The following is a 27600-nucleotide window of genomic DNA, read 5'->3' on the forward strand; positions in this document are numbered from 1 at the left end:
TTTAAAAGATCAACCCAAAGCTGATGAAATCATTGGACATTATCCACAGCTATCCTGTATATTATTGAAAGCTGTTTTTTTTTTGCAGAATATAATGGTACTTTAGCAAACTATTTATTAATCCACGATTCACTGTACTATCACCAAAGGACCGATTAGAACTAGCAATGAAGGTAAAGGTACTGAAAACTATCCTTAAAGAATTAAAAATTAAATATAATGTTAAATATAAATGAAGAAATAATCCTCAGTGACAATAATTTTCCAGTACAAAGTACAATACAGGTTTCCACATATTGTATTAGATGCATTGACAACCACTGCAGATACAAAAATAGATACCCCAAATAAGAGTACATTTTACATATAAAACTTGAAATGCATACGCTATAAGATACTATAAAATAATGTAGTCAAATTTTAAAAACTCAGATGAAAACTGCACTTTGGTCAAGCCTTGTTTATATCACCTTAAGCTCCAGATCATTCTTAGGTGTCCATTATTTTCTAAAGACTACTAACTGTCACTACCTCCTATTTGCTGATAGTTATTATTTTCAGCTCTAAAAAGTTTTGGTAAAGACACATTGCAGAGGTACTTCACATTTACTGTGATTAATCTCCAAAAATATTCAACATCAAAACTTAGAAATGAAAACATAGAACGTGAATGCTGAACAGGGCATTTTATGCTGATATACACTTAACTACAGTGGCAATTCCAAATGTTGTTACTGATCACTGCTTCAAATTATTTTAAGGGCTTCGAGATTGTACTGATGCATGGATTAATAGCTGTAATGCCCAGAATCATGTTTGAGGAATCTAAAGTGATGTAAAATTATTGCTACAAACCTCTGCTCATATCCAGCAAGTGGTGCTATACAACAATCACTTCTGCCCAAAGGACAGCTCAATTATTTATTTAGTTTAAAATCATTTGGTAATGTGCTTTTCAAGTAAAAGTATCTTGACTAAAAACCTCAAATTTAAAATAATTTATGACCCTGTGACCTATTTATCACCAGGATTTTCTTTCACACATTAAAGGAATTCATGAAAAAATTTGACATACCAAATTCCAATAAAAATAGAAAATATTCCCCAAAATTCCAGAAATTAAAAACCATGAACTGTAACTAAATTCATTATTCTCTGCTGGTTCTCCACATCAATCTGAATCAAACTTTCAAAGTGTTATGACTGTTCCATCCTCTTCAATGCCTCCTCTGCTGAGAGCTAGACTATGCCTTGCCTCAGCTTTGATTGCAGTTAGTGTTTTAAATATATTTCCTTTGTTGTCTCTAATGGAATCACTGAAAGTCAGTTCCTTCTGCAGTCTCTGACTAAGATTACCAGAGTTTGTTTGAGAAGTGAAGGATGAAGGCAGTAACTTAAACGGAATGTTCTGACAGTCATCAGCTCCCTCAATAATGATGTCAGCTTCTTCATCACTTTCATCTTCAGGATTGTAATTCTGCATAATATGGGTAGAGGATAGACTATGGTGACTGGCTGTACTGTCATTTGAATGGCCAGAGCTACCAGACATACGACTGCTGCGAATGACATTGTTCCTCTGGTTCACTGGTTTTACTGTAATGATTAGGTTGTGACTGTTGGCAATCATCATGTCTGTAACTTGATCAAGAGTTTTTCCCATCACCTCAATTCCATTTACCTCTAGGACTTCATCATTAACAGCAAGGAGCCCTGTACTTTCAGCTAAACCACCAGGCACAAGCCTTGAGATGAAGATACCTGGAACTTTTTCAAGCCCATGTGCAGTTACTCTCACACTAGTGCCATCACGAATATAGAATCCCAAGGGTTTTTCACATCCATGTTTGTACAATCGGACTCTTCTATGAGTTTCAGGCAGAATATCCACATCAATAATAGAAGAAACAGGTCTGAAGTCTTGAGGTATACTAATATTGAGGTGAACGCGCTTTCGAAGTGTATCAGTTCGGAGACCTCCCAAAGGTTTCTTCTTTCTTGTCAATGAATCAGTGCCAAAGAGATCATAATCTACCTCATCTGAAAAAGTCAAAAGCAGTTTTTCTGAAAAGGTTCTTTCTTAAAATTTAAAAAAATATCAACTTAATAGGTGCTAAACACACAAACCTGACATTCCAGATGCTCTAAATATATTTCAAGTCAAACTGGTTGTGATGTAGACATTTCAAAAAATGGAAAATGACTAATTATCAATTAGAATTTACAATAATATAAATTAGCTAAGGAAAGCATTAATAAAATCATCTTTAATTCCTAATGTCATAATGTAATTTAAAAATATTGAACTCACTCAAGGTCCACCTTCTTTAGTTTTAACTTTTTAACATTAATGAATAAAGATCCAAAACTTCTTTGGTAGAGGAACTATCAGAGACAGATAGGGCCCATAAGAGAGCTTTCAGCACATTAGCCTTCATAAATCAGAGCACCGAGTACAGGATTTGGTAAGTTATGTTGAAGTTGTACATTGGTGAGGCCAAATTTTGAAGTATCGTATGCAGTTTTGGTCACCTACTTATAGGGAAAGAAATCAATAACCCTGAAAGAGTGCAGAGGAAATTTACAAGGATGTCACCCAGACTTGAGCTAAAGGGAAAGGATGTATAGGTTAGGACTTTTTTCCCTGGAGGGTGGGAGTAAGAGGGCAGATCTTACAGAGGTATCCAAAATTATGAGGGGTTTAGGCAGAGTAAATACATAATGGCTTATCCCCCATCAAAGCTCCCCCCCCCTCGATATTTAAGGGGAACCTGAGGGAGAACTTCTTCATTCAGATGGTTCGAGTGTGGAACAAGCTGCCAGTGGAAGTGACGGATGCAGGTTCAGCTGCAACATTTAAGAGTACATGGTCAACCGAGTTGTGGAGGGTGTGGGTAGATAGGACTAGACAGAAAAACAGGTCAGGCACAGCCTAGATAGCCAAAATGCTGTAGTGGTCTATGACTGTATGTGTGTTCAAAAAGGAAAAAAATCAAGTACGATTTCAGCAATCTTTGCTAAAGAAATTACATCATGCTTAAACAATATTCCCTCCAATAATTAAAGCTATTAATTCAGTTTCAGTTCTGTTATCAGTGATGAAGTTTACACAGCAGGAATGTTATTCTTCAATCACAATTGTGACCAGCTTGGAAGTAGAGTAAGTCCTACTATAACAAAATGGTAATGACAGGTTAACAATTAAAAATAAATTAATAAAGATAAAAATTAAAACCTTAAACCTGAACACTTGGAAACAATTTTTTTTAATAGATACAAGTTAATGATTTACTCAGTTCAATACTTTTAATTCCTTGAAAGTCATCATTTAATCACATGCAGATACAGAATTAGACATTTACTTCTCTCTGGCAGGTAATGAATTACGGGGCAGGTGATGGGGGAATGAAGTAAGAAGCTGGAAGGAAGAAGTGGAAGAGATACAGGGCTGATGGTGGAATCTAATAGAAGACAGCCTACAATTGAAGGAAGGAAGGAGGGGGACTGGGTAAGGAGAAGGGATGAGAGGGTAGTCAGAACGGAGAAGGGAAAGATATAAAGGGGGAATAGTTAATGGAAGTTAGAGAAATTGATGCTCATGCCATTAAGTTGGAGGTTACCCAGACATAATATGAAGTGTTGCACCTCTAAGATGAGTATGGCCTCGTTATGGCAGCAGAGGAGACCATGGAGAGACATGTCTGAATGGAAATGGGAAGTCAAACTGAAATCAGTAGCTATCAGGAGATCCTGTCTTTTGCAGTGCACACAGAGCAAAGGTGCTCACGAAACAGTCCACCAATCCACTTTGGGTCCCACCAATGTGAAGGAAACTGCACTAGGTACAATAGTGACTCTGACAGACTAAGAGTTTAAGTGCTGCTTCTCTTGGAAGGACTGTTTGAGGTCCTGAATGATGCTGAGTGAGGTGGTTTTGGAACAGGTGTAGCACTTGTCACATTTGCAGGGATATGTGAAATCTCTAGGTAGAATAAAGCGAAATATACATACTATGATAATAAACTTGCTTTGATCTTGTCATAGGGAATGACATGTGAGAAGTGGAGATTCATGGTGTGGTAGGTAAGGACAAGGGGAATCCTATCCCTGTTATGACTGCTGGAGTATTTGGTGATAGAAGAAGTGTTGGAAGTGAAGGAGATATGGGTGAGGACAGTTGAACTTCCTGTTGAAGATGGCACTGCTGAGGGCAGGTGACAACTTACTGGTGGCTCATAAAATAAGAAATATAATTAAGTGCTTTATTACTAACATTTTCTTAAAAAGTATGGTAAATGATCGCAATAAACAATGAAGAGGCAAGCAAAGGCGGGGCATGCTTAAGGGGAAGCTGAGACAATTTTGGAACCCGTCCACCCAAACAGAAAGCAAGGTTTGATCAGACAAGGGGCAGGGCCGATTTGGAAAAGTTGAGTACAGGCCGAAATGTGGTGGTGGGGTCCAGGCCCAGAGCATATCAATGAGACAGGGCCTAGATCCTAGTAGGAAGAATGATCTGATGCTTGAATGATTTAAACGCCAGGAAAAGGCAGGGTGTCGGGACCAGAGGTGAGGATCGGGGCAGTTCTGCTCACTGCTCCATGACATTTACTCCACTCTTGCTGCACTAAGGATGATGCTATGGGCCTGCTTCAGGCTTTGTGTCTGAAGACTCACTTTTGCTCTAAATACAGTCGGACCTCCTTATCTGCGAGTCCTGCATGCATGAATTCAACCAACCGCGAATCAAGAAAACCCGGACGTGCTCTTCCCACATTTGTTGTTCGAGTGTGTAGACTTTTTTTTTGTCATTATTCCCTAAACAATGCAGTATAACAACTATTTTACATAGCATTTACATGCTTGTAGGTATTATAAGTAATCTAGAGGTGATTTAAAGTGTACTGGAGGATGTGTGTGGGTTATCGTGGATTGGGATTGAAAAAAATCGGAAGTTCTCTTACTAAGTAAGTCAGAACAGGTACATCTGGTATAATTTAATGTCAGTTAGTCAAATGTTTGTCTTAGTATATAGTATATATTTTACCTTTCTATGCATATAAAACACTTAAGAACGTATGTTTCAGTGTTGGGCTCGGGAATGGAAGTTCCCGAGTGCGATCCAGTGACAGACCGCTCCCAAGTGCGCTCTCCACTGTGCCAGGTTGATGTGGAGGATCAAAAATTCAAAACCCTAAAACCCAATAATTAAACCACTGCATTGCTTAGTAATAATTGTAGTTTTCATCGGGGCAGGGCCTTTCACACTTTATCCTTTAAAATTGTTCGGATTGTTGACTGACGTAGCCTAACGCTTTTCCAATGACCGATGGCTTTATTATTTCCACTTTATTTTCAATCGTGATCATTTTCGTGAACAGAAACACTGCGGATTCAGAGCGACGCCGCTGGATCCCAATGTCCACTGCACTGAGACAGGTTAAATAAGGTCTGGGGTTCTGCTGGGTCCTCGGGTCCACTGCGTTGAGACAGGTTGAATAAGGGACTTGAGCATCCATGTTTTTTGGTATCCGTGAGGGGTCCCAGAACCAATTCCTCACGGATAAGGAGGAATGTACTATTACTATTTACTAATCTACTACTGTACTATTTGCTTGCGTGATTTGCTACCCCCCGAGCCCCACACAATGGGTGCTTGTCATTCTTTTTTTTAAAAACGGGTTCTTTTGGGGTTTCTTGTTTTGTGGCTGCCTGTAAAGAGATGAATCTCAAGGTTGTATAATGTATACATACTTTGACAATAAATGTATTCTGAACTTTGATGGTGGTGGTAAATTCCTGTTCTTTAAAAAAAGGAGAACATCTCAGATGTTCAAGAATGGAAAGCTACATTCAAAAACAGATGTGACAGAGACAGCAGAACTGGGAGAAGAGTACAGCCATTTTACAAGTGAGAGTGGGAAGAGGTATAATCAAGATAACCGTGAGAGTCCCTAGGTTTGTAAAAGATGTTAGTAGCTAGTTTGTCTCTGAATTAGAGGGCCAGGTAGAAGTTGGAGACAAAGCTGATGAAGTTGATGAAATACAGAAAGCATCACCAATGCTGTCATCAATGTGTCTGTGAACAAGTTGGAGAGACTTCGAACATGGACTGTTCCAGGTAGCTGATGAGAAAGGCATAGGTGGGGCATGACTTGCAGAGTTTCTCTACCATGTGTTGGTTTAACATTTCCAGCATCTACAGAATCTTTTGTTTCTCTCATTTCAGCTATAGCTTGTTTGCCAATCAGTTTTAGCCTGTCTTCTCCGGTTCTCAATCTTCTCATCAATGTAAACTATCCTTCATCAAGACCCATTGCTTTAAGCAATGAACACTGATGCCCTTGCTAGTTATTCCAAAAATGAAACATCATTGTGAAATACTTTGATGGACTTGTGTATGTAAATAGTGCAATCACAACATCTGATATAGAAGGAATTTAAAAATGTGTAGTTATGGCTGTGACAAAGCTCAACTTTGTGAGAATAATTATTGTACTTTACTTCTGTATATGATTTTGAGTTATATTTTCCGGAACTCTAATAATTCAATACCTGAGAAAGTTGAAGTTTCACTCTAGTCAAAAGGTCCGTGGACAAGTTCATAATTTAGACTGATACTATTCTGATGAGAATTTATTTCCTGAGGTGGCATTTGTTAAACATTGGCTAACTCAGAATTTCAACATGCAAGTTGCCATGGGCATCTTGAGCTCTTTAGCACCATCTGTCTTCATTGGTGTTTCAATGTGGTTTATATTAAAGATCCTTTGAGGAAAAGAAAAGCATTCTCTTGGTATGCTGGCTAACTTCACATGCTAACAATTATCAAAACGCAGAAGCCAGCATTAAAATTGAAAATTAACAATGGATTGATGAAGTTAAAAGTGATAAAAATGCAAGTTGTCCTTTTAAAATTAGCTATAAATGTTCTCGAGTTGAATATGTATTAGGTGTCATAGAAAGATGCACATCATTTGGACATTGGGATAGCAGGAAATAAGGAAGAGGATTAGGACAAATGGAATTTCTCCACAGAAGATGAAGTATCTGATGGGCTGAATGGCCTTATATTGCATTGTTGTAAGTACTAGAAAATATAGCAATGAACATGAGTTTTGCCTATTATAGTTAATTGAAATTCCAAGAGTTTAGTTCTGCACTTCAAATAATTAAATGATACCATGGGAAATAATTTGATATGATAAACCATTAACTGAATACTCATAATACACACATACGGCTGCATGAAATATTTATAGTTCAAGAAAAAAATCTTATCAAAAAATCTGCAGTGTTTCAAGTTCAAATCCAAAACAAGCCAAAACTGTATTTTCCAGCACACTCTTCTCCAAAACGCTTTATAATTCAAATCTAAACTTGTAAGCATATTTTAATCCAGGAACCAAAACCAAGGTAAATACTGTCCCAACTTCAAGCAGGATCAGGTATTTGGTTGAGGTTGCCTCAGCTTGGGACTCTGAAGTAAATTATGGAGAGGCTAATAAATGTCCCAGCTAAACTCATAACAGCACATAATGGGGGTGGTGGTAGGATCTCGGGATCTACAACACATACCTTTCTGATTCACATGGCTCAATTCCATCTGGGCCATATGGAATGCAATATGGTATGCAATTCCAACTTGCATAGTAAATGGGACTTAAAGCAAAAATTATGTTTACTTAAGACATTACAAGAATTTCACACAATCTAGACACATCTGTAGGCAACTCTACTGAATTACAGGTATTAACAAACACTTCTATTACCAAATGCTAGAGTCCAGAGTGAACTGCTACCAGTTGAATCCCACCCAACTTCAGGATTTGCTCAGAAATTATTAACATTTTACAAATGTTCAATTAGAGTATATTAACACAATGGGGAACGATACATATCCTTCCCAACTTGAAGGCAGAGTACAAGGTTAATGGCAGGATTCTTAGTAGTGTGGAGGAACAGAAAGAACTTGGGGTTCATATTAACAGATACTGCAAAGTTGCCTTGCAAGTTCAGTTTTAGTTGCCTCATTATTGGAAGGACATGAAAGCTTTAATTAGTGGGAAGAATGAGGATTGGGGAGCTTTTAAAATCCTATAGAGAGGAAAATTACTTAAATATTTTGTAAAAAAAAACTTAAGTAATTTTTACATATTGGAGGCTGACTTGTTAGATACTATTATGAATATGATCCATTCAATGAAAGGCTCTATTGGAAGAACTTATAATTTATTATTACAATGGGATAAGCATCCTTTACTTAAGATTAAACAGGATTGGGAGAAGGAACTCAATTTGACTTTTATATGGGAGGATTGGACGTGGATTCTGAAGCTGGTTAACTCTTCATCGACAACAAAAGCAAACACAAGGAAATCTGCAGATGCTGGAAATTCAAGCAATGCACACAAAATGCTGGTGGAACGCAGCAGGCCAGGCAGCACCTATAGGGAGAAGTGCTGTTGACGTTTCGGGCCGAGACCCTTTGTCAGGACTAACTGAAAGGAAAGGTAGAAAGAGATTTGAAAGCAGGAGGGAGAGGGGAAAATGCAAAATGATAGGAGAAGACCGGAGGGGGTGGGGTGAAGCTGAGAGCCGGAAAGGTGATTGGCAAAAGGAATACAGAGCTGGAGAAGGGAAAGGATCATGGAACAGGAGGCCTAGGGAGAAAGAAAGGGGGAGGGGAGCACCAGAGGGAGATGGAGAACAGGCAGAGTGATGGGCAGAAAGAAAGGGGGGAAAAAGGAAGGGAGAAGAAACTAAATATATCAGGGATTGGGTAAGAAGGGGAGGAGGGGCATTAATAGAAGTTAGAGAAGTCAATGTTCATGCCATCAGGTTGGAGGCTACCCAGCCGGTATATAAGGTGTTGTTCCTCCAACCTGAGTGTGGCTTCATCTTGACAGCAGAGGAGGCCATGGACTGACATATCAGAATGGGTATGGGACATGGAATTAAAATGTGTGGCCACTGGGAGATCGCGTAGGTGTTCAGCGAAATGGTCTCCCAGTCTGCGTCGGGTCTCACCAATATATAAAAGGCCACACCGGGAGCACCGGATGCAGTATACCACACCAGCCGACTCACAGGTGAAGTGTCGCCTCACCTGGAAGGACTGTCTGGGGCCCTGAACGGTGGTGAGGGAGGAAGTGTAAGGGCAGGTGTAGCACTTTTTCCGCTTACAAGGATAAGTGCCAGGAGGGAGATCGGTGGGAAGGGATGGGGGGGACGAATGGACAAGGGAGTTGTGTGAGTGATCCCTGTGGAAAGCAGAAGGGGGCGGGGGAGAGGGAAAGATGTGCTCGGTAGTGGGATCCCGTTGGAGGTGGCGTAAGTTACGGAGAAATATACATTAGACCCGGAGTCTGGTGGGGTGGAAGGTGAGGACAAGGGGAACCCTATCCCGAGCGGGGTGGTGGGCAGATGGGGTGAGGGCAGATGTGTGGGAAATGGGAGAGATGCGTTTGAGAGCAGAGTTGATGGTAGAAGAAGGGAAGCCCCTTTGTTTGACATCTCCTTCATCCTGGAACGAAAAGCCTCATCCTGAGAGCAGATGCAGCGGAGACGGAGGAATTGTGTGAAGGTGATAGCATTTTTGCAAGAGACAGGGTGGGAAGAGGAATAGTCCAAGTAGCTGTGAGAGTCTGTAGGCTTATAGTAGATATCAGTAGCTAAGCCGTCTCCAGAGATGGAGACAGAAAGATCAAGAAAGGGGAGGGAGGTGTCAGAAATGGACCAGGTAAATTTGAGGGCAGGGTGTAAGTTGGAGGCAAAATTAATGAAGTCAATGAGCTCAGCGTGCGTGCAGGAGGCAGCACCAATGCAGTCGTCGATGTAGCGAAGGAAAAGAAGGGGACGGATACCCATATAGGCTTGGAGCATGGACTGTTCCACAAAGGAGGGATAAAACTAAGGAGCACCAGGCCACTGTCTCCTATACCATCACCAAACTTATCAGCTCTGGGGATCTCCTATCCACTGCCACCAACCTCATAGTTCCCACACCCTGCACTTTCCATTTCTACCTCCTATTCAAGATCCACAAACCTGCCTGTCCAGGTAGACCCATTGTCTCAGCTTGCTACTGCCCCACCGAACTCATTTCTGCATACCTTGACACTGTTTTATCCCCCCTTGTTCAATCCCTTCCCACCTATGTTCGTGACACTTCTCTTGCTTTGAATTTTTTCAATGATTTTAAGTTCCCTGGCCCCCACCACCTAATTTTCACCATGGACATCCAGTCCTTATATACCTCCACCCCCCACCAGGAAGGTCTCAAAGCTCTCTGCTTCTTTTTGGATTCCAGACCTAACCAATTCCCCTCTACCACCACTCTCCTCCGTCTAGTGGAATTTGTTCTTACTCTCAATAATTTCTCCTTTGGCTCCTCCCACTTCTATCCAAACCAAAGGTGTAGCCATGGGCATCCACATGGGTCCCAGTAATGCCTGCCTTTTTGTTGGCTTTGTGGAACAGTCCATGTTCCAACTCTATACGGGTATCCGTCCCCCTCTTTTCCTTCGCTACATCGACGACTGCATTGGTGCTGCCTCCTGCACGCATGCTGAGCTCGTTGACTTCATTGATTTTGCCTCCAACTTTCACCCTGCCCTCAAATTTACCTGGTCCATTTCTGACACCTCCCTCCCCTTTCTTGATCTTTCTGTCTCCATCTCTGGAGACGGCTTAGCTACTGATATCTACTATAAGCCTACAGACTCTCACAGCTACTTGGACTATTCCTCTTCCCACCCTGTCTCTTGCAAAAATGCTATCACCTTCACACAATTCCTCTGTCTCCGCTGCATCTGCTCTCAGGATGAGGCTTTTCGTTCCAGGATGAAGGAGATGTCAAACAAAGGGGCTTCCCTTCTTCCACCATCAACTCTGCTCTCAAACACATCTCTCCCATTTCCCACACATCTGCCCTCACCCCATCCGTCCACCACCCCACTCGGGATAGGGTTCCCCTTATCCTCACCTAGCACCCCACCAGACTCCGGGTCCAACGTATACTTCTCCGTAACTTCCGCCACCTCCAACGGGATCCCACTACCAAGCACATCTTTCCCTCCCCCCTTCCTGCTTTCCGCAGGGATTGCTCCCTACGCGACTCCCTTGTCCACTCGTTTCCCCCCCCATCCCTTCCCACCGATCTCCCTCCTGGCACTTATCCTTGTAAGTGGAACAAGTGCTACACCTGCCCTTACACTTCCTCCCTCACCACCATTCAGGGCCCCAGACAGTCCTTCCAGGCGAGGCGACACTTCACCTGTGAGTCGGCTGGTGTGGTATACTGCGTCCGGTGCTCCCGGTGTGGCCTTTTATATATTGGTGAGACCCGACGCAGACTGGGAGACCATTTCGCTGAACACCTACACGATCTCCCAGTGGCCACACATTTTAATTCCATGTCCCATACCCATTCTGATATGTCAGTCCATGGCCTCCTCTGCTGTCAAGATGAAGCCACACTCAGGTTGGAGGAACAACACCTTATATACCGGCTGGGTAGCCTCCAACCTGATGGCATGAACATTGACTTCTCTAACTTCTGTTAGTGCCCCTCCTCCCCTTCTTACTCCATCCCTGATATATTTAGTTTTCTCCCCTCCTTTTTTCCCTCTCTCTTTCTGCCCATCACTCTGCCTGTTTTCCATCTCCCTCTGGTGCTCCCCTCCCCCTTTCTTTCTCCCTAGGCCTCCCGTCCCATGATCCTTTCCCTTCTCTAGCTCTGTATTCCTTTTGCCAATCACCTTTCCGGCTCTCAGCTTCACCCCACCCCCTCCTGTCTTTTCCTATCATTTTGCATTTTCCCCTCCCCCTCCTACTTTCAAATCTCTTACTATCTTTCCTTTCAGTTAGTCCTGACGAAGGGTCTCAGCCCGAAATGTCGACAGTGCTTCTCCCTATAGATGCTGCCTGGCCTACTGCATTCCACCAGCATTTTGTGTGTGTAACTCTTCTTCAATCTGTGCTTGTCATTCACTGATTCAATTTAAAATTGTACATCGTTACCATTTGATGAAGGAGAGACTTTCTAAAATATTTCCCAATGTTGACAAGTTTTGTGATAGATGTAAAACTGAGATAGCTACACTGACACAACATATGGTCTGGTCATGTCCTATATTAAAACAGGTTTGGAAGTCAGTCTTTTCGACAATTTCTAAAGCACTCAGAATCAACATACAACCTAATAAATTGACTGTGCTTTTTTGAATAATTCCTCAAAATATCCATGGTATTTCTGTGTCTGTCCAACATGTTATTGCGTTTGTTACATTGATAGCTAGGAGGACCAAATTGTTGAAATGGAAGGATATATCAGCTCTTAATCTGTCACAATGGTTCTCCCAAGTGATGCTGTGTCTTAGCTTGGAGAAAATTAGAAGTCAAACCTTTGAACCTTTATTTGATTTTGAGAAGAGATGGGGCTCATTTGCTCGTTATTTTCATTTCAGTTAACTGATAGATTTCCTCCACGATCTAAGTGTAGATTTTTTTTTGATACATCTTTTTTTCTTGTTGGCAGTTTGATGTTTATTTTTAGAAGTTTTCTGTATGACGCACTTCTCCCAGGTTGTACACACAATGGGTTTTTTTTCTCACTTTTCTTGCTTAGTAGGGTTTTTTTTTATTCACAAAAATTTTCAATCTTTAAGATAATTTCTTTTTTTTTTGAGGCATTATAAGTATTGTTACTTCGATGTACCTGTGCTATTTTTGAATAATAATAATAATAATAAAAAGATTTGAAAATAAAATCCTATAGAGAGCAACTAATAGAATCATTAGGAGGGAAAAGATGAAATATGAATGCAATTTAGCAAACAATATCAAAATGGATACAGGACCGCTAGAAAATGAGGCCATTGAAATAATAATGGGGGCCAAGGAGATGACAGATGAACTAAATGAGTATTTTACATCAGTCTTCTCTGTGGAAGACACTAGCAGTGTGCCAGATGTTGAAGGATGTGAGGGAAGAGAAGTGAGTGCAGTTACTATTACAAGGGAAAAGGTGCTCAAAATGCTGAAAGACTAAGGGGTACTTAAGTCACCCAGACCAGATGAATTGCACCCTAGGGCTCTGAAAGAGGTAGTAGTAGAGATTGTGAAGGCTTTAATAATGATCTTTCAAAAATCATCGGACTCTGGCATGGTGCCAGAGGACTGGAAAACTGCAGCTGTCACTCTACTTTTCAAGAAAGCAGGAAGTAAATTATAGACCAGTTAGATAGTTCAGTGGTTGGGAATATACTAGAGTAAATTATTAAGCATGAGGTTATGGAGTACTTGGTGACATAGAACAAGATAAGGCAAAGTCAATGTGGTTTCCTTATGGGAAAATCTTGCCTGACAAACCTGTTGGAATTGAGGAGATTACACGTAGGATAATTAAAGGGACTGCAGTGGATGTTGTATATTTGGACTTTCAGAAGGCGTTTAACAAGGTGCCACACATGAGGCTGCTTACCAAGTTAAGAGCCCATGGTATTACAGGAAAGTTACTAAGATGGTTAGAGCATTGGCTGATTGGTAGACGGCTGTAAATGGGAATAAAAGAATCCTTTTCTGGTTGGCTGCCAGTGAGTAGTGGTGTTCAGCAGGGTCTGGTGTTGGGACTGCTTCCTTTTATGCTGTATATAAATGATTTAGAAGATGGAATACATGACTTTGTTGCCTAGTTTGCAGATGATACGAAGACTGGTGGAGGGGCAGGTATTGCTGAGGAACAGATTAGGAGAACAGGCAAGAGTGGCAAATGATATATAACACCGGAAATTGCATGATCATGCACTTTGGTAAGCAGAAATAAATGTGCAGAAAATTTCCTAAAACCCAAGAATCTGAGATGCGAAGAGACTTGGAGATTCTTGTGCAGAATAATTTAAAGGTTAACTTGCATGTAGATGGTGATGAAGGCAAATACAATGTTAACATTCATTTCAAGAGGCTGAGAATATAAGAACAGGGATGCAATGCTGATCTGAGGCTTTATAAGGCACAAGTGAAGACCTCACCTTGAGTAATGTGAGCAGTTTTGGGCTTCTCATCTAAGATGTGCTGTCATTGGGGAGAGTTCAGAAGAGGTTCACAATGATGATCCTGGGAATGAAAGGGTTATCATACGAGGAACGTTTTATAGCTCTGGATCTGTACTCGATGGAATTTAGAAGAATGAAGGAGGATTCTCATTGAAACCTTTTGAATGTTAAAAGGCCTAGACAGAGTAGATGTGGAAAGGACAGTTCCCTTGGTTGGGTGTGGGTGTGTGTCTAAGACAGGACGGCAGAAACTCAGGATAGAGGGGTGTCCATTTAAGAGATGCGGAGACCGTGGTGAATTTGTGGAGCAGAGTAATGAGGGTCAGTACAACATCATGGGCTGAAGGGCCCATACAATGCTGCACTGTTCTTTGTTCTTTCCCAGCATTTCAAGCTTCTAATTGACACTCAAAGGTTTATTGACAAAGATTCAGATTACAAAATGGCTTGTTTTAGAGCTATATAAGCATTTAGGGGAATTGCACTCTTGCTCTCTAAACAGTTAAAAAAAAATAGTATAACATGCTCAATTCATTGCCAAGGACGCAGTCACTTTTTCATTATTTAACCCCTAATGGACAATGGCATTACGCAACTTCTGAACTTTAGTCAGTGCACCTTTAACCAAGTGGTTTGAAGTTTCTCTTGGCAAAAAACTTTCAAGGGTTAAAATAAAAAAAAGATTCAACCACAAACTTATTTTAAAATGCAATACCTGCTGAGTAGTTTCTTCACTCCAAAGTATGCTTATTACAAGTCATTAAGCATATTGGGTGGACTTCAAAGTTTACATCACAGATTTTGAATTAGTACAAAAATATAGGTGATAAATTTCAGTTTAAAGAACCAGCTGAGTATAAATGAACAAAATGATATCACTAAAGCAAACCATCCCCTTAGTGTTTTATCTTCAGACAACCTGCATGTTCCTCCACAAAACAATATGCTTCTACTTCTGTTCCAATGTGCACCCACAACTAGAGAAAAAGTGCAGACCATATGCATTTAAATATGTTACCTTTTTTTTTACAAACAATACCTTTTTGTCCTGCAATGTCACATGATCTCTCATATTCAAATGCTCTGTTTTCTAGATCTTGATCTAGAGCCTATGTTAGCTCTTGTTCTGCACAATTTCAATGCTTCCGGTACGTAACCTTTTACTCCCTTACTCATCCTTTATTTTTCTTTCGTATAAAGCAGGATGCAGATAAAAGCTAGTGGGTGACACGTACCAAGGTGTAGAATGATAATAAGGACTGGGTATGAAGAGACCTTTTCAAGGGTGAACATGGTCTATATCAGCAGCATTAGTGGAGTTAATATAGCTCCCTCAATTCCACTCATTCTGCTATAACCCCAACCTTGTAGAATTTGCATGATTCCCTGGGAGTCTGTGGGTTTCACCCGGGTGCTGTGGTTTCCCCTGATGTCCCAAAGATATGTGGGATGGCAAGTGATATGGCACTGTAAATTGTCCCTAGTTCATAGGCAAGTGGCAGAACCTGGATATAGCTGATGATTAGTGTAAAAGGATGCCAGTTGGTGTGGATTTTTTTATGACAAAGGATATATTTTTGTGGTATGACACAACTCATGTCTATACTGGGGTTCTTCTGATTTAGTTCTGATATTAGTGAAGTTTGAATCAATATGGCATTTTGTAATGTTCAGAGCTGAAACCATGGTCGCACATTTTCGTATTCTGACAATGAAGTTGCAGAGTACCTATTAGACTGCCTTTGGGATGCAGGCCAACTTTTTTAAGGTTGGAGTCATCCTTGATCTCATGTGAAGCTTCCAAGGTTGGGGCATATGCTCCATTACAGCAGCAAGCGACAAAGAGCCAACAGGCATTTGCTAATTCCACAAAGTAAGCTGTTGTATCAAACAAGAGAAAATCTGCAGATGCTGGAAATCTAAGCAATATACACAAAATGCTGCAGGAACTCAGTAGGCCAGGCAGCATCTATGTACTGTATCTCTTTCACCAATCAACTCTTTACTCCACCTATCCCCCTCCCAGTTTCACTTATCACCTTGTGTATCTTCCTCCCCTCACCTTTTAAATCTGCTCATCTTTTTTTCTCCAGCATTTTGCGTGAAGCTGCTGTACCAGCTCATTTCTGTTAGTGAAGCTCACTCTCAGAAGATTCCATTTCTCTTCCCATTTGTTCCTCCTGAAAATGTACTAACCACTCATTATTTAAATTGGCTATCACTTGCCTGTTGTGTCTCATTCAGCACAATTACACTGCTGAGTTCCTGAGCTAAGATAACAGAGCTGTATTCGGGTGAATTGCTTTTGGGATATCCATTTGAATCCTGAACTTGCAAGTGCCACCGAACATGCACACTTGCTTTCAGACATATGCATACACATTTGAGGGCTCACACAAAGGTGCCCTCGCCCACTGGTAAAACATGCGAGGAATTCCTTGATTAGAAACACAAGGGAATCAGCAGATGTTGGAACTCCTGAGGAACCCACATAAAATGCTGGAGGAAGTCAACAGGTCAGGCAGCATCTATGGCGGGGAATAAATTGTCAACATGTTGGGCCAAGACGCTTCACTTGGATTTTGTTTGTTGGATCCAGTTTGTACAAGGGAAAACAACAGTATTAACTGGTGCCTAAAGACAAAAGTTTGGTAGAAATAGTGATGTAAAGAACTGAAGGTAAGAGTGAAGACAACCATGAGCGTACAGCCTCTTTGGCCTACTGTCCAACACACCATCCCAAGGAATCAAGAATACAGGCAAACATTAGGAACAGGAAGGCAGTCAATGGCTGCTGAAGGGAATACTCCAAACATCTCAACTGTGACTTCACCCTTGACTCTAATTCCACAGCATTTATTTGGGCTAGCCAAGGTGCGCAGGCCACATCTTAACTTACAAACAAGGCCTAATGAGCAGACATGATGCCCACTAAGTAAAATTTATTAGTGAAGAGTTAGAACACAGAACAACACAGCACAGGCCTACAATGTTGTGCCAAACCAGCTAAAACTTGTATTAAAAACGCCAAAATAATAATCCCTCCTACCTACACAATGTCCATATCCCTCCATCTTCCTTATATCCTTGATTCTCAAGTTAAAAAAAACCTTACCTTTCACACCCCCCCTTGAACTTACCCGTGATCTTCAATGCATGTCCTCTGGTATAAGCCATTTCTACTGGAAAAAGATACTCTGTCTGCCCTATCTATGCTTCTCAATCTTATAAACCTCTATCAGATCCCCCCTCAGTCTCCAGCACTCCAAAGAAAACAACCCAGGTTTGTCCAAGCTCTCATGATAGCACATCGCTTCTAAACCAACAGTATCCTGGTAAACCTCTTCTGCGCCTTCTCCAAAGCCTCAACATCCTTTCTGTAGTGGGGTGATCAGAACTATATACAATACTCCAGATGTGGCCTAACCAGAGTTTTATAAAATTGCAACATAAACCTCTTGGCTTTTGAACTTTATACCTTGACTAATAAAAGCAAGCATTCCACAAACCATCTTAACCACTTTCATGGACTTATGAACTTGGACCCCAAGATCTGTTTGCTCAGCAACACTCAGCTGTCTCCTTGCATTTGGTCACAAATCTACAATCTCAATGCTTTCATCGGGGGAGAAGTCCCTCGATGCAGCAAATTATGACCATTTCAAAAGAGAAGGCAAATCCAATAGTGGTAACTATATAATATCTCCCCGCTGTTTGCCAAAGGGAAACTGTCCTCAGAAACAGGTTCTCCTAGTTGTCAAAGGCCTACATTCTTAATCAGTGTGGATTTTGATCACAAGACACAATGGACAAAATCTTCAAAGTACAACTACCAACATTCAAGTTCAGTTTATCATTCAACCATACACCAAATGAAACAATGTTCCTCCAAACAAAAATGCACAACACAAAGTGATATTACCACAAATAAATTAACAAGAATAAGGTGCATTTATGACAAGTTAAAAAGTAAACAGTATAATGCTACTGGTGCTTCATACTTGATGAGAGCTTGGTTGGTGGCAGGGAGTTCAGCAGTGTCACGGACAGGGGGAAGAAGCTGTTTCCCATCCTATCAAGTTTCTCTCCAAATGTTAGGGTACCCTCCCACCTGATAGTAGGGGGGTCAATGAGATTGTTGGATAGATAGAAACGATCACTGCTGTTGCTAAGGGCCCTGCGTACGCAGTACTCCTGATAAATATTTCTGATGGGTGAAAGACCCTGATGATCCTCTCAGCAGTCCTTGCAATCCTTTGTAGGGACTTGTGGATAGATGCCTTGCCATTCCTGTACCAGACGACGATGCAGCTGGTCAGGACACTCCCAATAGTGCTCCAAGGAGCAACACCATTTATGGACTTTTTTGGCCTCCCCCAAAGCTTTTGACTTCATCAAAGGCTTTTGTGAAGTTGACAAAGACCATGTATGGTGTGGACCACCTTCAAGTTGAGCTGTACACAGAAAATCCTCACCTTATACTTACTCTGTGCTACATGCCAGCCACACATCTACTGCAGAACTAGTTTTAATGTAGTTAATCAACGTACCAAAGTCTTTGCTGAATCCTTCAAATCCAGTTGGTGGATAAGTGAACCTACATCACTGTCCTCTTCCAATTTAACATCTGAAGCTATGAGCTCTTGGTTAATCCCAGTCAGTTACATTAAGCAGGCCACCTAGATTGCATGTTTGACACCAAATTCATGCAACAGACTTTATTTTGGACTCGGTCATGGGTGGAGGTTATCAAACAGAGAGGAAATGATTCAATGAAAATCTCCACTGCCTCCTGGGTATCTCTGACCTATGATTGCTTTTGATGGAGGAGATGCATTTAGGATGGCATTGAGTACGTGAAGTTCCCATCTAGTATTTTTATATTAGCCCTATTCCCTTTTAAGAATGCTAGAGTCCATGAAATAGTGGTGCATAATTACATAGAAGTTCTCTATGAGAAATGCACCACCTCACAAATTATCTGCCTCAAAAGGCATCATCTACTCAATTTGGGAAAGAGTCTGTAGTCCCTGTATTTCCCCAATTAGCTACCAACAGAACTCAATACATGACTGGAAGTGATATCCTCTTGACCTCAGAGAATACCTAGAATGGAGTACCAAGGCACACAGGGTGAATATATTAGAAATGGTTTATGCAATTGACGTTAAAACATTGCAAAAGTTCAATTAGTTTAAATGATTAACTCCACAAAAACTTTATGCCCATATAGATATTCATCATGAGATTCATGGAAGAATAATAAAATATTGAAGCAAGAACTGACATTGTGCAGCATTATGTACTTCTGCATGTGAAGCTGCTTAAAGATCTTGCTGAGTTTAAGCAGCTCCATTTCATTTAACGTCATCACCATCATCAAGTCTCACCAATCTTTTGGCGGGGGTGCAGGGGACGAGATCAATATTGATCAGAAATTCAACAGGGCCACCCACATAAATTCTGTGGTTACAAGTGCAGGTCAGTGGCTGGATATGCTACTGTAGGCGACTCACCTCCTGATATCCAAAGCATTTATCTGGAGTACATTGGAAAACTCTCCACTTTACTGGATGGATGCAATATCAACTCACTGCCATTCAGGATAAAGCAGCCTACTTGACTAGCACTCAGTTCAGAGTCCACTACAGAGTACATCACCAATAAAATGCACTGCAGTTATATGCTAAAGCTACTTTCATAGCACCTCCCAAATTCGCAATTGTACCACAGGTGCCCAAGATGCATTTGAACACAACATGCAGGCCCCTCTTCAAATAATACATCATCCAGACTTGGAAATATTGTCAGTAAATGCACTGGAAATTGTCAATAGGTCAGACAGTGCCTGTGTAAAGAGGCCCAATGTACTGAGGGTTCCAGCCTCTATAATGTTTTTTATTCTCATTTTGAACTACTTCTACCTCTTCACTTCAAAATCCTGGATTTCTCTCTCTGACAGCATTGTGGGAACACTCTCACCAAAAGACATCAGCAGTTTAAGATGGTAACTCACTATCACCTTCTCAAGAACAATTATGGATGGGCGTAAATGCTGATCTGCCCTGATCCCACGTGAATACTTCAACCCGACAGAAACCACGGCCTGAAATAACAGTTACATGGATATTTGAGATGACAGTACTTGCAGAGGGGCTGCAAGTATTTATTACATCATCATGCTCTTAAATCCTATTAAAACCTAAAAATATAAATCAGTTGTACAAATAATCATTCTACTGGACTTTCTAATTTAATGCAGGATTTATGAGCTCTACCTTACCCTATAAACTAAAACACCATTATGCATATCCCTCATGTTTCTAATTATCACACTGTCAACAATAGAATTTCTATGAAACTACTCATAACAAATGTTTTAGTTCTAAATATTTTGCGATTAATCAAAATAAAAGAATAAAGAATAGAATCAAGAGGACATTAAAAGAAAATTGAGATTAAATATCTCAGAATTGGTCTGGGGTAGAAGGGGGTACAAACAGAGGGCACCTTAAGAATACCATGCAACACAAACATCTTTATTTCAAAATCATACCTTTCCGTTGCACAAAAATTCTGAGTAATGGGTTAGCCATGGAAATGGCTTTGCAGAAATTGTCGTTGTTGTTGATCGGAAGCAAGTCACCATGAACATCTGCATATCCAATTAATACATCCATATTGGGAATATTATGTGTGTGAAGGATTAAGTTGTAGAATTCATCAAACTTCCCAGGTTTGTACCGGCATAATGAAAATCTTCGGAATTCTGCTCCAAACTGATTAAAAATTTAAAAAAAGGTATTGTTTCAGAACACACTGAATATTACATTTGGAAATATGACATAATAGGAAAATACTTGCAGCATCCACATAAAACAACTTCAGTTTACAATATAGTTACAGAGAAAATATCAACAGTTACCAAAGGACTGTTCACACAAAGAACCAAGAAGTGAATTTCTTTTTCCTAGTCCACTTCTGATCAAAGAGTCAGAAGGAGATGGATCAGTCTGAAAGCAAAACTGAATATTATTTGGGAAAGCAGAGAAAGGTAGAAATTAAATGAGACAACATTTAAGAATTACAACTACTAAATTTTATAACTATAGATTCCAAGGTGACAGAAACCTGCAAAGTGAGTATTACAACTCAATTTAATATTTATTATCCAATTCAAATTAGACAATTGCTTTGATTTACAGGTATTAACACAATGCATTGCAATATTTGACAGATAGCAAAAATTAAACGAACTTTGCAAAGTCAAATTGAAAATAGTATTCCATAGGTGTTGAACAAATCATGTAAAGGATATTTTAAAGGTATTTTACACAACATAAAACTGGACATTTTACCTTTTCTCCCATTATTTCCTAAGTCTTCTTCATGCTCTTCCCTATCACATAATAAAACTGACTGAGGCCCAAAAGATATGCTTCAATTAAAATAATCCAGACATAACGCTGTTTCAAATAGATAAATATCTTTTTTCCGAATTATCTTTGCAACATATTATTCTGATAACATTTATAATTAATATTTTGCTCATCATTTTTCCTCATTATACCAATTTATTTTCAAATATTTGTCCATAATCCCAAAGCTTAAAACTCCAGTGGAATAAAATTCCAACATAGTACTGAATCAAAATCTCGACATATTATTATAAATGGCATCATTTTAAAACAGAAAGAAAGTGTTGAATCGGACTTTTTAAAAATGATTTGATAAGGTATTAGTTGAATTAATGCAAGACTAAAATCGTAGTTTTATTAACACACAATCTGTATTTCTTACAAACTCGTATATTTTCACATTTTAGTGTTTGTCCTTGCCTGCTGGTGGAAAAGCAGTAAAGCAATTACATAACAGTTAATCACCTTTTTTATTGGATAAGTGTTAGCACATGACACATGTGTACTATGTGTCTTAATTGACCATTCCTTATCTCAGGAATGTGGTTTTAGTTTAAGTATAGAAGTGCCAGATTTTGCAAAGATGCCATCTTGTTTCTTTGTCTCTGCCTCTTTAGTTCATATGCTCTGTATCTGATCCTTTATTTAAACTTAAAATTAAACAAGCATGAAGTAACAAATTTTCACTTATTCTTGGACTCCTAAAAGAACCTGGGGATTAGAAAGATCATCGAGATCCCATAGTGGTGATTAATTATTAATACACTGCACGTAGATAACTACCAATTGTTGAAAAGTTAATCTGCAGGCAATTGCTGGAATATTTAAAATTCTTCAGCCAAATATTGATCTTGGGAGAAAAAGTTAAAACATGCCTAATAAAAATACAGTGGGTTCCAGTTAATTTGGCCATCGACTAACTGGGGCAGCTGCTTATTTGGGACAACTCAAAAAACAATAATTAATTGAGAAAATAGCTGCAATTCTCTTCATTTATTGGGATTCAGGCCATTTAATTGGGACAGGAGATAAGTTACCAAACAAATGTCAGTCACTTACCCATGTGGCTGATAAGACACTACACTGCTTAAATTGAACAGTTTTTAAATAGCTTGCAAGCCTGTGTTCAAAACGCAGTGATTTTTGTCACTGATAGTTGGCAAGAAATAAACAGTAAGACAATTTAAAACTGATTTGCTCACTGCAGTTTCAAGTAATAAGGCTTGGAGATGCCATAAATGGCTAGGAGTGAAAATTGAACAAGTTCACTACTTCAACAAGTTATGAACAATTTGGAGATATTGACAATCAACTTGAATGTTACAATGAAAGTTGTCAAAGAATTTTATGAAGGCTGTCCATTATCTTCACTAGGTGTCTGTGCTGATTTTGTTTAGTATCAATCAAAAGAACACAGCAGATGAATTCCTCTGCCAATAACTATTAGGAACTAATATACATTATTTTTAGTACTATAGTAGCATTTGTAGTGTTCTAAGTTGTTCTGTATTTCATTTAAACACATAATTTGTTTCTCAGTTAAATGGTAGTTTGTTTTTTATATATCATTTTAACTATTTCTGTGAAACTTCAGCTAACTGGGACAGCTACTTAATTGGGCCAAAATGTACTGGTCCCACCCAATATATCCCTATTAACCGCTGCATTAATCCTCCAAAAGGACCACAACTTTGTCATAGTTTGGAAGCTTGCGTGCCTCAATGACTTGGAGCGCTATGCTAGCTGGAATCACGCATGATGCTTTGACTGTTGGTAAGGTCACCCATGCCAAATAGGTAGAGACCAGACCAAAAGTGGTCCACCAACTTTTTATTACCACCTGAAACAATCACAAAGGCAATATACAAATTCCCATGTCATTTTTGGAATACAAATGGAATCTGAAGCTAAAGGGTATGCTGGAAAAATTCAACCAGTCAAACAGCATCTGGGTAAAGAGAACACAGTTAAAATTATTGGTGAGGGACCGTGCCTTAAAAGCAAATGCTCCTGGTACCTTCTGCTTTAGTTTCTCCTGCCAAGCTTGTACTCCATGAAGAATGAAATTATTTTTCAGTTGGTTATTGTTCAGTTGGCCAGCAAGTTTTGGAAATTCAGTATACAGTCTCCTATAAAACCAATTATCTCTTCATTGGAAAGTTGCAAACATAATTCAGCTGATTTCAGAAGCAAGAATTACAGTATGAATTGCACACTGTTAGCATCCACGGAAGAAAACTGAAAGCAGGCAGCTTTGAACGCCTTCAATCAGTTGTTATGCAAACACGAGGAAATTTGCAGATGCTGGAAATTCAAGCAACACACACAAAATGCTAGTGGAACACAGCAGGCTAGGCAGCATCTATAGGAAGAAGCACTGTCAACGTTTGGGCCGAGGCCCTTCATCAGGACTAACTGAAAGAAGAGATAGTAAGAGATTTGAAAGTGGGAGGGGGAGGGGAAAGGGGAGATCTGAAATGATAGGGAAAGACAGGAGGGGAAGGGATGAAGCTAAGAGCTCGAAAGCTGGATGGCAAAAGGGATACACAACTGGAGAAGGAAGAGATTCATGGGATGGGAGGCCTAGGGAGAAAGAAAGGGGGAGGGGAGCACCAGAGGGAGATGGAGAACAGGCAAGGAGTGATTGTGAGAAGGACAGAGAGAGAAGAAAAAAAAAGGGGGGGGGGGAGAAAAGAGAATATAACAAATAAATAAATAAATAGATGAGGGATGGGGTAAGGAGCAGAGAGGGGGCATTAATGGAAATTAGAGAAATCAATGTTCTAGCCATCAGGTTGGAGGCTACACAGATGGAATATAAGGTGTTGTTCCTCCAACCTGAGTGTAGCTTCATCTTGACAGTAGAGGAGGCCATGGATAGACATATCAGAATGGGAATGGGATGTGGAATTAAAATGTGTGGCCACTGGGAGATCCTGCTTTCTCTGGCGGATGGAGCATAGGTGTTCAGCGAAACGGTCTCCCAGTCCGCGTCGGGTCTCACCATTATACAGAAGGCCACACTGGGAGCACCGGATGCAGTATATCACACCAGCTGACTCACAGGTGAAGTGTCACCTCACCTGGAAGGACTGTCTGGGGCCCTGAATGGTGGTGAGGGAGGAAGTGTAAGGGCAGGTGTAGCACTTGTTCCGCTTACAAGGATAAGTGCCGGGAAGGAGATTGGTGGGAAGGGATGGGGGGGGGGGGGGGGGGGAAACGATGGACAAGGGAGTTGCGTAGGGAGTGATCCCTGCGGAAAGCAGAAAGGGGGGGGGGGAGGGAAAGATGTGCTTGGTGGTGGGATCCCGTCGGAGGTGGCGGAAGTTACAGAGAATTATATGTTGGTGGGGTGGTTTGCAGTTTTGATGCACAGGTTGAGATTCTATAGTTATCAACAAAAAAGATAGCAACCACTGTGGGTAGCATTTCTGTGACATGGCTTCAATACTCTTGTCTTTGGTTGCTTCCACATTCTGGCATTCAGCAACAGAGAGGTTATCAAGTATGTCAAGCAGCAAGGAAAATACAAAAAGATTACACATACTGAGAATCTTAAACAAAACCAGAAAATTTTGGAAATGTTCAGCAGGTCTGTGGAAAAAGAAACAGGGTCAATGTTTTGGCTCAGAGACCTTTCATCAGATTTGAACAGTCCTGAGCAAAAGCCTTTGACCTGAGATGTTGACAACAATACCACTGCCAAAGAAGAGCAGGATGAGCTGCCTCTATCGCCCAGTGGCACTGTGATGAAATGCTTTGAGAGACTGGACGTGACAATAATCAACTCCTACTTAGACAAGTGGATGCGATCTCACTGGCTCTCCACTTGGCTTTGGATCACCTGGACAATAGCAATATCTAGTGTTTCCTGATTACAACTCAGCATTCAACACAAGCATAGCCTCAAGTCTAGTCAACAAGCTTTAAAAGCTGGGCCTCAGTACCTCCCTCTGCAACTGAATCCTTGACCTCCTCATTGGGGGATCAGTCAATGCAGATTGGAATTAACATCTCCCCCCTTACTGACAATCAACACTGGCATACCTCAAGGATACATACTTAGCCCACGGCTCTACTGTCTCTACATTCACAACTGTGTGACTAGGCCAGGGGTCAGCAACCTTTACCACTGAAAGAGCCATATGGACCCATTTCACAAAGAAAATACTGGGAGCCACAAAACCCGTTTGACATTTAAAATGAAATAACACTACATACAACGTTTTTTTTTGCCTTTATGCTATGTATAAACAAACTATAATGTGTTGCATTTATGAAATTGATGAACTCCTGCAGAGAAAACGAAATTACATTTCTGCATGCAACAAAAACATTTAGAACTCCGAAAAAAAGACGTTGTGTTGAAGGTTACTCCATAGTTAGCCTATCTTGGATCGAAAAATTAAACGAAATCGCGCACTGGTGGGTGTCAGGCATTGGCAGTGGTGACGTATATTAATAGCGATAAAAAACACGTTGTAGCGGTGTGCTACACGCAGCGCTAAAATAACGACACTGCAGTCAAAGATAACTTTATTCGAACTAAACAGCCTTGCTTTAAAGCCTCCCTCAACCCGCCCCCCGTGGGCGCGGATGCTCCAAAAGACACGTACTCACAAACCCCCGTAGGCTATCTCCCTTAGCCGGAACGGTGGCTAATTGTGAGCCGGTTTGGATGTGCCGGGAAATGGGGTCGCCACAACATTTTATTTAGATTGTACAAGATCACCATAATCTTCAAATTTCGAATTACATTTCAAAAACTAACAAACCACGGGGAGCCGCAGCACAGAGATGAAAGAGTCGCATGCGGCTCCGGAGCCGCAGGTTGCTGACCCCTGGACTAGGCAAAGCTCAAACTGCATCAATTTGCCAATGAAACAAATTTTAGATGGTGAGAAGCAAGATAGATCAGCTGGTTGAGCTGTGAGCAACAACAACCTTGCACTCAACGGCAGTAGGATCAAGGAATTTATCCTGGACTTCAGGATGCGGAAGTCGAAGGAACACAAACCAGTCCTCATCAAGGGATCAGCAGTGGACAGAGTGAGCAGTTTCAAGTTCCTGGGCATCAACATCACTGAAAGATCTAACCTGGGCCCAACATACTATTGCAATTACAAAAGGCACAATAGCAGCTATTTCATTAGAATTTTGAGGAGATTTAGTATGCCACCAAACAGTCCAGCATATTTCTACAGAGGTACCTTGAAGAGCACTCTACACTTTGTAAATGGTTGCATTACCTTCTGATAAGGAGGGTGATGCAGGGGCTACTGCATAGGATCAGGAGCAGCTCAGAAAGCTGTAAGCTCATGTATAAAGGACTCCTTCAAAAGGTGATTTCTCAAAAAAGGCTGAATCCATCATTAAGGACCTCCATCAGCCCAAGCCCTCTCCTCATTTCTACCATCAAGGTGGTAGTACAGGAGCTAGAAGACACACTCAATGTTTCAGGAACAGTTTCTTCCTTTTGGCCATCAGATTTCTAAGTGGACAATGAACCCATGCACACTACCTCACTATTCTTTCTCTATTTTTTCAGTACTTATTTAATTCTTATTATAATTTATGGTTTTTATCATTATGTATTGCTGTCACTATACAATTAATTTCATGACATATTCCAGTGATATTAAACCTGATTGGCTTCCCATAAATGCTCTTGAGATGCTGAATATTTCCAACGTTATTTTTGTTTGAGCAATCTGACTCCTTACAGATAAATGAACATGAAATAAACAGCAATTGTAAAAATTTTTATATAGAATTCAAAGATTTGGATACACACAAGATTAGAAACTGAAATGCCAAAATTTTAAAAATGAATTTAAGTGCTTACACCCAATGAATTTTGAAATAGTGATATAAACAGAATTGTAGGCAAGCAATGTTTTTAACAGAGATTATAACAAACCACCAATATAGTCACATAACTCATGCAGCCATTTATGATACTTTCGGTATTTTTAAAGAGCAAGAATAGTTCACAAAAACTGAGAATCCCACCTCAAATCACAAATTTTTGAAGACTAGAAAAGCCAAGATTAATCAAGAGTAATTCTGTTTATAACTGTCACGATAAACTCCATTTAAAATGCTGAGTAGTGACAGCTTCATTT

General features: G+C 40.3%; 1 protein-coding gene across 1 annotated transcript in view; it reads right to left on the bottom strand.

Annotated features, from left to right (window-relative positions):
* Positions 1 to 280: 280 nt before the first annotated feature.
* The window catches only part of pard6gb (par-6 family cell polarity regulator gamma b), a 33409-nt gene continuing 6089 nt past the window's right edge, over positions 281 to 27600 (bottom strand). The window contains exons 2-3 of the mRNA XM_059945512.1: positions 20614 to 20836; positions 281 to 2040 (exon numbers count right to left, since the gene is read on the bottom strand). Coding sequence (XP_059801495.1) covers positions 1190 to 2040; positions 20614 to 20836 — 1074 coding nt within the window. The 3' untranslated portion in view covers positions 281 to 1189. The remainder of the gene's footprint in view (positions 2041 to 20613; positions 20837 to 27600) is intronic.

Source organism: Hypanus sabinus, chromosome 20, assembly GCF_030144855.1.
Source record: "Hypanus sabinus isolate sHypSab1 chromosome 20, sHypSab1.hap1, whole genome shotgun sequence".
In the NCBI taxonomy this organism is placed as follows: domain Eukaryota; kingdom Metazoa; phylum Chordata; class Chondrichthyes; order Myliobatiformes; family Dasyatidae; genus Hypanus; species Hypanus sabinus.